At 38.5% G+C, this 15,185-nt stretch overlaps 1 protein-coding gene across 2 annotated transcripts in view; it reads right to left on the reverse strand.

Annotated features, from left to right (window-relative positions):
- Window positions 1-237: 237 nt before the first annotated feature.
- Window positions 238-15,185, reverse strand: part of PATE2 (prostate and testis expressed 2) — a 108,610-nt gene continuing 93,662 nt past the window's right edge. For both annotated transcript variants that reach the window (XM_050755755.1, XM_050755756.1), the window contains 5 exons: window positions 4,524-4,720; window positions 4,295-4,417; window positions 4,125-4,148; window positions 3,469-3,597; window positions 238-3,113 (listed from right to left, as the gene is read on the reverse strand). In XM_050755755.1, coding sequence (XP_050611712.1) covers window positions 2,977-3,113; window positions 3,469-3,597; window positions 4,125-4,148; window positions 4,295-4,346 — 342 coding nt within the window. In that variant the 5' untranslated portion in view covers window positions 4,347-4,417; window positions 4,524-4,720 and the 3' untranslated portion in view covers window positions 238-2,976. The remainder of the gene's footprint in view (window positions 3,114-3,468; window positions 3,598-4,124; window positions 4,149-4,294; window positions 4,418-4,523; window positions 4,721-15,185) is intronic.

Below are 15,185 nucleotides of genomic sequence, written 5' to 3' on the forward strand. Positions count from 1 at the left end.
TGTAAGAAGTTTGGGACCCCTATGTGGTGAAGGGGCCTGGGCTGCATGCAGAGTCTCCATGTAGGTGTTCTGACAAGAGCCCCAGGTGACATCACAACTTATACTACCATCAACTCCAAAGACATGTGAGTGGAGACACCTCCAAATGATTTCAGTTTCTAGCTCTTTCATCACTTTCAGTCTTGGAGTCTTCCCAGTTAAGGCCTTAGACATCACAGCACACAGACAAACCTACTGTATACTTTCTTAATTCCTGATCCATGGCACTAGTGAACACAATAATTTGTTATGTAGCAATAGTAACTAGAAAGCTTAATTGTGTGACATTTGACAAGTTACTTAACCAGTCTGTTCTTCAAGTTTCTCATTTATTGAACTGTCTTGTAATAATAGCTACTTTATGGGAAGTTAAGGTTACATGAGATCATATATTAAAAATGCTTGACGTGTGCCTAGCACATAACTACAAGTTCAAATAATGATAGCCACAACAAAAAGCAAGCTTTTCTTTATTACATTTACATGCGTAATACACGTGAAATTTATTTTGGTTGAATAGGTAAGGTTGTGTGAGTTATTTACCAGTCAATTACAAAGTAACAGATCGTTAGCCAAAGTATCGTCCTTTAAAAAGATATGTGAAGAAACAATTCTCTGTATAATTATGTATATATATGAAAGAAGAACATGTGCATATCAGAGGATAAATTCTTGGTGTTTTATCATGTGGGTAAAGAAATTTTCACCTAACTTTTGCTACGTTTGTTTGATCAGGTTAGAAAATGGAACTGGGAAGAATATCCGAAGATAGGGTAAGGCACAGAAAATATTCTCCAAGGTTAGAGAAATGTTATCTAGTCGGTAAGGAAGCCTAAGAAGAAAGATTATCCTGACTCAGGAAGAGTTAGTTTAGACACTACACACACTATTACTTGGAAGTGCCAAAATGTAACTTCGTTTTCTAACCTGAACTCATTTTGTTTTAGAGCTCTGTTCACAGTGAGACAAAACACTTGGTCTTGTCAGCTTAAAACTTAGAGAATAAGGGAATGAAGGGAAGTTAGGGGGGAATTACTAACAAAAACATGGTCTCAGCTGAAGACTAGCTTTAGTTGGATCCCGTGGAAAAGCTCTGGGGTACAAACTGCACCACAGACTTAGTTCTACCTTAATACAAGGGGCCAGCCATTCATTGGCTGAGGCCCATATGCAGGTGGTGAGTTTAGCATCTGGGCAAGGCTGCTTCTATTAATATTTAGTAGAGAGAAATCTCCAAAGAAGTCAGTAACTGTGAGTTGTCATAAGTCAACACATGATGCAACTGGGTGCACTTATCAGCAAAGGGGATTTTGGAAGCCACCAAATTCAAATCCAAATCATCCACTACATAAAGACAAATTCAACGCTATAATGCTGAGAATGCCAAAGTGTGCTCTTGAAACATAAAGATTTCATAATTAAAACTCTCTGCGTGCTCCACAAAACCAAACTTTGGCTTTGTTTAACATTGATTCAAAAATATTTTTAAAGTCTATTTTGAAAACCAAAGCTAAACAATATTTTCTTTTCTTTTTCTAGACTGACTTCTACCATCCCCATGATTCAATGGGGAGAGAGCTCTTACAAAACCAGAGCCCATAACTCAAACTTAAAATATTCATGTTACGTTAGCTTTTCTAGTTTGCTTGTCTACCGTGAAACAGCTGTCTTCATGTATCTTTCATCCTGACTCTTCAAAATCCAAATTGAGAATTCCTCAGAAAGCATTATATTCTCAGACATAGACAAAGATAGGGTATACCAGACTACTCAGATAGAAGGTTGGTTGGTTCATTGTAAGAATTTTATGTGGCATAATATAAGAGAAAGAAGCTCATGGAAGACCAGGACCAAGAACTGCAGTCAGCCTCATAAGGACAGAAACACCAGGGTTAGTGTGTATCCAAGGAAAACGTGCCACGTTGGCCACAGGTGTGCTCCAACATCAATGCTACTTAGTTTCTCTTCCTATCTGTTTCTCTCTGTGTCTGCCTGCTTCTCTTTCCACCACTGTTACCCCTATATGCTGCCTTTCTCACACTTTCTGCATACTCATAACTTCCTCTTACACAGGGCACTCTGTTACTTGAATGCTACCTCATGGTATCTATTTACATCCTATTATCTTCAACTACCATGCCACCTGCCACATTATCAGCATTTTGTTTTCTCAGTCCCATGAGAAGAACCTGACTAGCCATCCTTAAAAAAACACTCTGTTCCCAATCTAATCACCTAGTTCAACCATGTGCCCAAGGCTGCCTGGCCGGCCAGGGCAATTATAATTCAAGCCAATTCTACCCACAGCAAGTTATCTCTCAGATCTTAGTTTTTACCAATTGAAATGCCCCCTGAAATTTTCTCTAATGCCTTATCCCTGTCTGTTCAGGTTTTTTTTCTGCCCTGAGGTTCCCCCAAGAGCTCTATCAGAGAAAGACTTGGCCCATGCCGCCAACACACTGGGAAGCTGGGGTTAGCCCTCTCCAGAACCCATGGGCAAAAAAAGACAGTGCCAGAAAGTGTCGGGGCTAATCCAAAGAGAATTCCAACTGAGAGAAGAGTGTAAATGAGGATACAGGATACTCACAGAAATCTCAGTACAAATTGGAGATTATTATGGCTCAAGTGTTCACATTTTCATACAGGAGATAACAAATGACTAAGTCTGAGCTTATTCATGGCAGTATCACGTAAGGAGAGCAAAACCCCTCCCACCTGTGAGTGACAGGGATGTGCAAAGGGTGAGTCTAGGGCTCCATCATCACTAGGCTCTGCTGCCCGCACTGCGTCTCCTTATGCCTGCTTGTCTTTTCACTATGAGCTGGCTTTCTCACTCTGTACCATTGCATAGAAGAAGAGAGCAAAATTCAGGTTCAGGGAAGAGAAAAAAAAGGGTAGTGGTTGAAAAAGAACCCCAAATCCAGGAGATACACAGAGCTAAACTCCCTCAGGGAGGTTGCAGTAGTTACTATGATTACAACAGATGAGCTCTGCCCTCTTCGAGAACCCCAAGAAGTTGATGTCCTCACAGTTGGTCATACACGACAGTTTTGAATAATGATACAGGCTCTGCCCTGAGGAGGTAAAAAAGAGGAAATATGATCATAATGACCTCATTTCCTTTCACTGCATTCTTAGGAGTAATCTGTTTTTGTGCCCTCACTAACCTTTCTCTAGGCCCAAATGAGTTCCAAAGCTGAGTCTGTTCATTGCTGACCCAGAGAGTAGATTTTATTCCCTGCCAGGTAAGGGACATCAGCCTCTTTTTCACCCAATATGGTCTTTAGGAAAAGTCTGTCTTTGCCATCCCCTCATGACCACCCCATACTCACCCATCCCATTCACCCACTCACTCTGAGGGCAAAAGAACACCACTGTTTCTCAGGGATGGTGGTGGTGATTTTCCAGTCACTCTATACTCCACATTACCTGTAACTGTAAGGACGTAAAAGTTCTCAACTGCACAGGACTGTTTAGGCTTCAGGGAGCAGGATGTCATGACATCATAGCATAACCCGAGATGATATTTTTTACATTTATAACACATTATTTCAGTCGCTGTCAGATACAAAAAGAGGTGCTTAGAGGATGCAGTCTTGAGAACATTCTCTGGGGCTGGGGGCTTCACTACAGGAACTTACTCTTGCCTAGTGGTTCCTAACATTTTTTGGACCATGGACTCCTGGTAATCTTGAGAAAGATAGGGATCATCATGCTGTGGTCCTCCCCATGTACACATTAATACATTTGTACACATTTTCTCCAATTAAAAAAATCTTGTGAAAGATAACCTGTGCAAACATAAATCAAATACTGTATACGACTTCGGGAGGTCAGGGTTCTCATGAAATTTATCCATGGACCTCCAGTAATGAACCCCTTATCTAGCCTGATGATTTTGCCAAGTAATAGGTAAAAGAAAGTAAAGTGGATCTTAGCCTCCTTACTCTAAGAAATGGACAAAACAGGTCTGGCAGGAGGCAAAACCCCTAGGATTCTATAATAAGAATGGATTACAGGGCTCTCTGAAGATGAAGGGAAGGTTCATCTGAAGACCAAGGACTTCAGACAAGCCATGATTGTACCTTCTACACGGTCATGAAGTTCACCTGTGAAAAGAAGAAAAACCTTCCTTGTTATAATCTCACATACATTTGCCACTGCCCCAAGAGCCAATTTTGAAAACTGCCTCTTCCCCCAGCATCTGTCCATCTCTTAACCAACCACCAGCTTCCCCTCTGTCTCCAGGACTTACCCCAATATGGGCAGAGCAGAAAGATTGTGCTCAGCAGAAAGAGAACAAGCATCCTGGAGCTTCTGTCGGGTGCAGCTTCCTCTGGAAGGAGCGAGTTGTTCTTTCGTGATCTGAGCTAGTCATCTAAATTATATAGTCATAAAATTTCAGGGACAGATAGTATGACAATGTTCCCAGAGCCAAACCACCATATCTGATTGGTGCACAGCATTCTAAAGAGGGTACTCACTTTGATTTTGTGCAAATCCTCTAATGAAAATGAAATTGTAATGTTCCTGATTCACCAGACCTGCTCCTACTTCAATATTGCAAAGTTTTAAGAAGTATTTTCAACTTCTCATTTTAGATTCAGGGGGTACCTGTGCAGGATCGTTACAGTGGTATACGGCTAGATGCTGAGGTTTGGGGTACGAATGATCCCATCACCTGGGTAGTGAACATAGCACCCAACAGTTAGTTATTCAGTCTTGTCCAGTCCCTCCTCACAATGTTGCAGATTTTAGTACATCTGGGAGGTATTCTTTATAGCTTCTTGTGTTTCATCCTCATTGAGCAATTTAACAGCAAGTCTTATCCATTTTACCTACTAACTTCTCACATGGGTTTATTACTCTCTGTCGCCACTGCCATTACCATAATCCAATCTATCATCCTGTCTTGCCTGGACAAAGCAATGGCCTTATTTTTAGCCTCCATGCTTCTCCCCTGCCCCTTCAAAATCATTTCTTCATAAAGCAGTCAGAGAATAAGTCATAGATGCCACACCCCTGCTGAAAACCCTCTGATGACTTTTTATTACCTTTGAAAGAAAATCCAGAGTTTTTATCATAGCCATCAACGGCTTCCTCATTATGAGCAATGGCCTCCTCTCCAATCCCCTTTCTCTCCACTTTTCCCTTGCTCACTCAGGTCTTTGCTCAAATGTCACCCCCTCAGACAGAGCAGCATTTTCTGCTCAATCTCTAGAAAATGACAGCCTTCATTTCCTACCCTTTCCCCTGTTTTATGTTTCATAGCAGTTCTCATTAGCTGATCTTACATTCCTATTGGCTCACTTTTTTACTCCTCCACTAGAACAAAGCAAGGGGTTTCTTTGATTTATCATGGCACACTTGGCATCTAGAGGCTGGGAACAAAGGAAATGCCTAACAAATATTTGTGAGAGGAATCAAAAATGTTCTTCCCATATCCTGCCTTGCATCCCTCCAGTCCATTCTCCACAGAGCATCCAACTTTATTAGACTGGTTTTTTGAACTATAATAAAGATGAGAAATGAGACTTTCTACATTCCAGCAAGGGTTCCAAGATAGTAGGCAGCGAGTGTTTCACATTTCACAGGAAAATGCTATGCTACTTAGGCAGATTTACAAAGAAAATCAGTGAAACTGTGTTTAATATCCTGGACTTGCTGTCCACCTGGAGGGTATAAATAAACAGTGAAGTGCCAGAAAATAAAATGGAAGGAGTTTCTATAGTCTAGGGTGAGGGTTACTTTTCTATATATGGCTCAAAACATAGAACCATTAAAAAAATGATTACTTATATTTTTAAAAAGTCTTCTACATAAATGGAAAACCAATCATTAATCCATAAGAAAAGCCCAAATAACAAATAAACCATTAAAAATATTTGCAACTCGTATCTCAGACTAAGGGCTAATCTCCCTATTATACAGATATTCCAGAAAGTGATTTTTAAAGGACTAACAATTCAAAGGGGAGAGAGGCAGTCAATAATAACGTCATAGTTCACAGAACAAAAAAACCAAAAATGCTTCTTAAACACATGAAATATGGTGAACCTTACTCCTAATTTTAGTCATGTACATTAAAACTAAATTCAGATATTAGTTTTACTTAACAGATTGACAATCAGAATTTGATAACACAACTGTGTTGGCAAGATTGGAGTAAAACCAGCACTGTCATACACTGCTGATAGGTCTGTAACTTCATATATCAGTACAGAATAAAATTAGACAATAGCTCTCAAAATTATAAAAAAATTGTCATCTTAGCCCAGTAACTGCATAAGAATTTTCTTGCACATTTGGCCTTGTTTCTAGGATTCTTCAGGGAAAAAAGTAGATAGATGAATAGATGACAAATACCTTGTAAGTTCCTGTTGATATTTTCAACTGAAATTTAAGACTGCAAAGTTTTAACTTTATATTACAACTGTACCTCTTTTGTTTTACACTGAGAATTCTACTTCTCAAGGACACAGAATTAGAACAGAATTAGAATGATATATATGGTATATAAGATGTAAGACAGAATATTACATGTATATGAATTATAATATGGAATATACAGGATAGAATGAAATTAGAATTCAATAGAATTAGAATGTCCTATAATCAATCATTTGCTTTATCCCACATTAAACACCTACAAGCCTCAGCATAACAATACCGTCACTAATGGTGGTTACTAAAATAGTTGTAAAATTTTGTCTATGCTCTTTATTTTCTCAACCACTACCACCTGCATTTTTTTATGGTTATACAATATCTAATTATCCAACTCTATGGTCACTACATACTACACTCTCTGCCTTTTAATCTTTACTTAGTCTTTGTTCTACTAGTAAGTTTATATTTAAACTTGACCATCAGCCCATATGTTGAGGTCTCGCTAGTCATTTTGTCTATCTGAAGTACTTTTTCTTGATTCATTGTTCAGAAAGAAATTATAAAAATAATAATTCTGAAATTCTGGTATGTCAAAAAACTTTATGTTCTTTACACTTGAAAGTAATTTTCTGTCCCTTATAAGTTGTACGATCTTTTGACTTAAAAGCTCAAAGGATTTTTTTTTTTTTTAAGTTCACTAACTTTACAAGACCATGTGTTTGTTTTGATCACTCTAAGTCAGTATTCTCAGGTACACAGTGTGCTGTTTCAATGGGAAGTTTCTGTTCTTCAGAAAAGTTTTATTATGGTTATTAATTTTTAATACTTGTCTGTTCTTTTTCTTTTTTTTCAAGAGCTTCTATCATTTGTATAGTGAATCTTTTTTATTTTAAAAAACTCACTTTTTATGTCTTTAAATTTCATTATTCATTTATTTTAGATTTTAAATTTTTCTTCTTTTTCACTTTCTCTTTCTCTTAATTTAATATTTCATTATTTGCTCTCATGCTTCTTATATTTTGTATGGGAGAGCAGTGCACCATGGGCCCAGAGCATCACTGCACGTTCTTGCTGGGGATGCCAAAAATGTGAGGCTCTGGCTGCTTTTCACCCAGGCCATATCTCAGGGTTATGTTTGCAGTGAGGAACCTTGAAGAATGCGGTAACAAAGAGTAGGGTTGATTCCACTTAGTATACAACTGGTAGATTCCTCTAGTACAGTGTTCCTAAGCTTCACCACAAACCCACAGTGTGACAGCATTGACCTGGGCCTCATATATTTCCCAGCATGAGACTCAGGGAACCAGAGGAGTACTGCAAATCAACATGAAGCGCTGGCTTCTGCTTTTGCTGTGAGTGCTAAAATCCTTTGTTTTTGGTTGTTGTTGTTAGTTTGTTTTGGTTTTGTTTGTATGTTTGTTTGTTTTTGAGACAGAGCCTTGTTCTGTCACCCAGGCTGGAAAGCAGTGGTGCAACCTCTCACTGCAACCTCCACCTCCCAGGCTTAAGCGATCCTCCTGCCTCAGCCTCCCAAGCAGCTGGGATTAAAGGCATGCACCACCACGCCCAGCTAATTTTTTGTATTTTTAGTAGAGATAGGGTTTTGCCATGTTGGCCTGGCCTCAAGTGATCCGCTTACCTCAGCCTCCCAATATGCTGGGATTATAAGCAGAGCCATTGCACCTGGCCTTTTTGTTTTTAACCCAGGGGTTTTGTTTCTTCCACCAGCATCCATCAAACAATAACAGGCTAGCTTGGTAGCTTGCAAGTAGGATAAAATCCAGACCCTTAATAGTCCTTAACAGTTTGAGAGATGAAGATGAGATAATGACAGACACCATTTCTCTGGAAGGTAAAGGACAAGGGCTCCCACACGACAGGACTAAGAGATAATAGAAGACATCCTGGAATCCAGTAGCAAGTGCTTGCACCCAAACTCGTGGGAGGTAAGGGAACCCCAGCGTGTTATCTGCTTGTATTAGTTCTCTATTGTTGCATAGAAAATTACTATAAGTGTAGTGGCTTAAAGCAACACATATTTTATTATTTCACAGTTTCTATAATTCAGAAGTTTGGACACAGTATAACTAGATTTTCTGCTCAGGGTCTCACCAGGCCGAAATCCAAGTATCATCCAGGGATATGGTTCTTATCTGGAGTCCAGGACCTAACAACACATTCCAACAACCCTGAATCACTGAATCCTGCCAACTGCTATGTGACTGAGATTGGAAGCAGATTCTTTCCCAGTTGAGCCATGAAAGAACTATGTCCTAACCAACAACTTGATTACAATCTGGGAGAGACACTGAACCAAAGGACCCAGCTAAAACCCACTCAGATTCTGACCAACAGAAAATAATAAATTTTACTTTTTCAAGTCATTAAGATTTGAGAAATTGGTTACACAGCAATACATAACTGTATTAGCAGAAAGCACCAAGAATTACAGGACAAACTATGGCAGCTCATGTGGAGACAAAAAGAAAGAGCCTCAGATGCTGGGAGGCCTGTGTGGGTGAGGCAAAGTGCCACAGGCGACAAAAAGCCTTCCACTTCTCCAGTTATCCCTCCAAGGCAGCTTTCTCCTCCTCCCTGCGTATTCTACACCCCTGAGAATAACCAACTCCTTGTAGCTATTGTAACCCCAGAAGTCTGCATTAAACAATTTGCTCTTTTTCCTGTAGGGAAAAAAATTCAAAGGATAGAGTCTAGGCAAAACTTGCAGTGGAATCCAAACAACAGCTACAGGAACCCCTACAGCTGCGTTGGAAGCTGTAGGGCCAGCTGTGTCTCACTTTTTACCTGGAGGGCCCCATAATCCTAATGACCTCTTCTAGCTGCACACGTCTGTGACTGCTGATTTTGTCACCCGGAGACTCTAGGAACCAATAGACAACCTCCACCCAGAGACATTCATTGGTGTCACCTCCCTGACAAAGCTACATGCCTTTTGAAAAGTATCTATTGACATGCTATTAAGCTTTCATGAAAATGGAATGCCTAGGAAGAATCAATATCATTAAAATGACCATTTTCCCAAAGCAGCACAATTCCTATCACATTACCAATGCCATCTTTCACAGAATTAGAAAAAGCAATCCTAAAATTTATACGGAACCAAAAAAGGGCTCAGATAGCCAAAGCAACCCTAAGCAAAAAGAACAAAACCAGAGGCATCACATTACCTGACTTCAAACTATACTACAAAGCTATAGTAACCAAAATAGCATGGTACTGATATAAAAATAGACACATAGGTCAATGGAACAGAATAGAGAACCTGGAAGTAAAGCCACAGACCTATAACCAATGGATCTTTGAAGAAGTCACCAAAAATATGCACTAGGGAAAGGACACTCTATTCAATAAATAGTTCTGGGAAAATTGGCTAGCCAGATGCAGAAGAATCAAACTGGACCTCTACCTCTCATCATACATGAAAAGTAACACAAGATGGATTAAAGACTTAAACGTAAGACCTGAAACTATAAAACCCTAGAAGAAAACCTAGGAAAAACCCTTCTGGACATTTGTCTAGGCAAGAAATTTATGACCAAGTCTTCAAAAATAAATGCAATGAAAACAGAAATAAACAAATGGGACTTATTAAACTAAAAAGCTTCTGAACAGCAAAAGCAACAATCAAGAGAGTAAACAGACAACCTATAGAATGAAAAAAAAATTTCCAACAAAGGGCTAATATCCAGTATCTATAAGGAACTCAAGCAACTCAACAAGAGAAAAACAACCCCATTAAAAAGTGGACAAAGGACATGAACAGACACTATTCAAAAGAAGACATACAATTGATCAACAAACATGAAAAACTGCTCAACATCGATAATCATCAGAGAAATGCAATTTAAGACCACAATGAGATACCATCTTACACCAGTGAGAATGACTACTATTAAAAAGTCAGAGAAGAAGTAGGGATAGCCAACGGGTACAAAAATATGTTTAGGTAGAATAAATAAGATCTAGTCTTTGATGGCACAACGGGTTGACAATAATTTACTGTATATTTTAAAATAACTGAAAGAGTGTAATTGGGTTATTTGTAACACAAAGAAAGGATAAATGCTTGAAGTAGCGGATACCTCATTTACCCTGATGTGATTATTATGCATTGTATGCCTGTATAAAAACATCTCATATGCTCCATAAATATATACACCTGTGATGTACCCACGAAAAAATAAAAACTTTTTATTGAAAAGTTGAGAAACAACAGATGTTGGCAAGAATTTGGAGAAAAGGAAATGCTTATACACTGTTGGTTGGGAATGTAAATTAGTACAGCCTTTGTGGAAAACAGTATGGAGATTTCTCAAAAAACTAAAAATAGAACTACCATATGATCCAGCAATCCCACTACTGGATACATACTCTAAGGGAAAGAAATTATTACATCAAAAAGACACCTGCACTTATATGTTTATCACAGCACCATTCACAATACCAAGGATATGGAATCAACCTAAGTGTCCACTAACAGATAATTGGATAAAGAAAATGTGGTACATACATACCGTGGAATACTACTCAGCCATAAAAAATAATGAAATTTTGTTAATTGCAGCAACATGGATGGAACTCGATCCCATTATCCTAAGTGAAATAACTTAGAAACAAAGTTAAATACCACATGTTCTCACTTCTAAGTTCACTATTTGGGTGATGGGTTCACTAAAAGCCCAGACTCCACCTCTACACAATATATGCATGTAAGAAATCTGTACCTGTACCCCTTAAACCTATAAAAATAAATTTTTTTTAAGAGAGGAAAACAAAAAATAAAATTGAATGCCTGACCCAAGAAAGCCTTGTAACATTCTGGACTGCTATTTCCTTTTTGGGGTGGGAAAACTCAGACTCAATAACCAACCAGGTGGCCAGGGCCCAAAACCCTCAACAAGCAAAGGAAATTGTACATTCAGGAATGCAGGTGGCCTGGCCTGAATAACATCTCAGCTTTGATGTAAAGGTAGCAGCCATTCCCCTCCTCTACCACCCGAAGTGAACCTACTGGCTCAATGGATCCCTTAATTTACAGAGCTTTCTGTAATTGCACGGGCCTGAGTCACTGAGAATGTAAATTAGTACAACCTTTGTGGAAATCAGTATGGCGATTTTCCAAGCTGAAACCCAGTGGTATCCATCCCAGCTATGCAAAACTCAACGTATATGTGGTTTCTCTGCTCAGTGGGCAAAACTCAAGGGTCTGTTCATAACTCTGGCCAATACTTTTCTTAAAGATCCTTGTTGAATTTTTACTTAACATTGGCCGTTGACAATATCCAAGCAACCTTGTCTGCTACTTGGAAGACTAGAGACTAGCAGATTAAAGATACCCTTTTGTGAGGATGCAAAACAAATTAGACCATTTGCTTCACTCGTGTAAATGCCCATGGTAAGGGCTCATTCCCTGGTGAGACCAACTGGAGTCCAGTTGCTGATAAAATTGTCACCATTGTCACCTAAATCATTGCACTGGACATGACAATGTATCCACCATTATGGACTAAACACAAAGTGAAGAACTATATTTCTGATGTAGAAGCTACCATTGCGTGCCAGACTTCTTAACTCCTGCCAAAAAATGTCCCAACCTATTTGTCTCACAGCAGAGGAAGCCACTTTACATGGGGCATTGGCCCTGCCTACTTGTGACAGGTTAGTTGCATCAGACCTTGGCCTCACTCTCAGGGCTATTTCTTGGATTCCTCCACTGTTCACTGGTAGATAGAAACTAAATAACGACTCAAAGGAGCATGCCAATTCATAAGTATAGAATTAGCTGATTTTATTATTGAGCAAAGCAAATACCCCAAATGCCTGCCAGTAGCCAGCAATTGGCTAAAGCCAATTTTCAGCTTTGTTTATCTGATTAAAGTCACCAGCTGTTATGCAACCATAAACAACAGATATTCAGTTTGCATCAGTAGTTACATTGATTTTACACTGACATCCCGTTTTTCATGATTCTTTATCAGGCTACTCTGACTCTTCATAATTCTCTATAAGTGCTTCCTATAGTTGCCCTTGACAGTGTATCTTGCACATATGATTGGTCACATCTTTCAACATTCACCAGTAAGGTTAGAATAAATTCAGTTTCCTGATTATCAATCCTCCTTTGATACTCCTTTATACTGCCAGATTTTCTGTACAGTTTGCATTGCAGTGTTAATTTCTCTTTGAGCTGTTTTTCATTTTCTGTATATCCAGCATGTTCAAAACAGTTTACATAATGGAAAATTAATTAATGTTATAATATAATGAATTTTTAAAATGTTAAGCATATTAGCTTTAGGTGACTAGCACTGGAAAATATCATAGCAGTTTGCAGAGTCAAAGCAGAGTATTGATTAGCTAGCCATACATAAGAATTCATCATACAAAAAATTTATTCTTAATCAACATACGTAACAACATTACAAATTGATTAGTTTTGGTAGGTTATTTTTCTGAGAGCCTTATGATTTAAAAGCTATTCTTCAGTTTTATTTTACTTTTTTCAGTCGATAGCTAAAAGAAAACCTGCTTCTCTACTTGCAACACTTCTGACACCAAATTTGTGAGTTTGCTATATCAAGCAATTCCCCAGTTTTCTGCAGACATCAACTAGATGTCCTACAATTTAATTCAATTCTGACACTACCCAGATTTAATGCAGACACCACAGGTTAAGGGTTCAGTCCCACAAAGACTGCCCCCAAATTCAGACCGTAGTTACAAGTACTGGGTGCCCAGGGAACCCACATTTCTGTCCAACTTGGCTACAAATCAAGAATTCTCACAACTCCTTCATGTTTACTACTCTGCAAACATTCTCTTAGAACTCATGGAAACACTATACTTACATTTACAGGTTTATTATAAAGAAACAGATGAACAGCATGTATATGTTGAAGTACATACGGTGAGGTCCAGAAGGGTCTTGAGCACAGAATCTTGTGACTCATGAAGTTAGGGCACGCCACTCTTCCAGTATGTGGATGCATTTGCCAACCTGAAAGCTCTGAGCCCCACAGTTTAGGAATGTTTATGGATGCTTCATGATACAGGGACAATCAATTTTTAACTCAATCTCCAGTACCCTTCCCATCTCTGGAGGAAGTTCCAAGCTTCTAATCATGGCTTTGTCTTTCTGGTGAGCAGCCTGCATCCAGGAGTCCACCAAGAGTCACCTCACTAGAACAAAAGATTTGCCTGTCACCAAGAAAATTCCAAGAGACTAGGAGCTCTGTGTCAGGAACCAAGGCAGACACCAAACATTTATTCTTACATCACAAAACCTAATATATTATCATCATTAATGACTTGTTAGTCAAAAGCCTTGATTTGGATATTTTCTTGCATGGCCCAATATACTTCTTGAGTATATCTACCAATTCTGTGAGTGATATTCCCACAGGTTAAACCAAGGTTGATAGAAAGAATCCTGCCTTCTCAAGCAATGTTTCTAATATAAGACACACATTTGCCACCAAACACTTATCAGTAATTAAAGTTCTATTATGCGGTACTCTTTGGAAATTACATATAGAACTATTGAACTGCAAGAAACAGGGTATGGCTTATTTTAAACCTTGGGTACAAATCCATCCAATCAGGTGCCATCTCCAACACTTGGGGTTACATTTTGACATCAGATTTTGGTGAGGACAAGTATCCAAACTATATCAGAGACTAACAAATTAAAACACAGGAGAAGATACAACTAACCAATATCAGTACGAAACAGGGAATATAACAATAGACCTTGCAGACATCAAAACAACAATAATAAGAGAAAAGCAAAAACAATTCTATACACATAAATCTGATAATTTAGACTAAATGGAACAATTCCTTGAAAAACACAACTATCACAAGTCATCCAATATGAAATAGATAATTTGAATAGCCCTACAATTACTAAGGAAATGGACTTTTTAATTAAACATGTCCTGTAAAAGTAAAACACAAAAGCCATAAAACCTTTTTTTTAAATAGGAAAAAAAACTTCAGGATCTAGAGCTAGTCAAAGAGTTCTTAGACTTGAAATCAAAAACATAATTTATAGAAGAAAACACCGATTAACTGGGCCTCCTCAAAACTAAAAACCTTTCTCTGTGAATACCCTTTGAAGAGGTTGAAAAGACAAGATACAAGGGAAGAAAACATTGCAAACCTTTGTGTATCTAACAAAGGACTTGCATCTAGAATATATAAAGAACTCTCAAGACTCAACAGTGAAAGAACAAATAAGCCAATTATAAAATGGACAAGAGACATGAAGAGGCATTTCACTGAAGAAGATATACAGATGTGAAAGAAGTAGAGTCATACATAGCTTAACAACAAGGGTATGTTCTAAGAAGTATGTCAATAGATGATTTTGTCCTTGCGCAAACATCATAGAGTGTACTTACACCTAGATGGTACGGCCTACTACACACCTAGGCTATACGGTAGCGCCTACTGCTCCTAGGCTCAAAACTGTACTGCACACTATTGAACCAAATGCTGTAGACAATTGCACAATGCTAAGTGTCTGTGTATCTAAACATATAAAAGGTACAGGAAAAAATATGCTGTAAAAGATAAATGGTACACCTGTTTAGGACACTTGCCACAAATGCCAGCTTGAAGGACTGGAAATTACTCTGTGGTGAATGCATGTGAAGGCCTAGGACATTACCATTCACTGCTGTAGACTTTATGAACACTACAGTACATTTATTTTAAAAAAATTCTTTCTTCAA

This window comes from Macaca thibetana, chromosome 14 (assembly GCF_024542745.1).
Source record: "Macaca thibetana thibetana isolate TM-01 chromosome 14, ASM2454274v1, whole genome shotgun sequence".
Lineage (NCBI taxonomy): Eukaryota > Metazoa > Chordata > Mammalia > Primates > Cercopithecidae > Macaca > Macaca thibetana.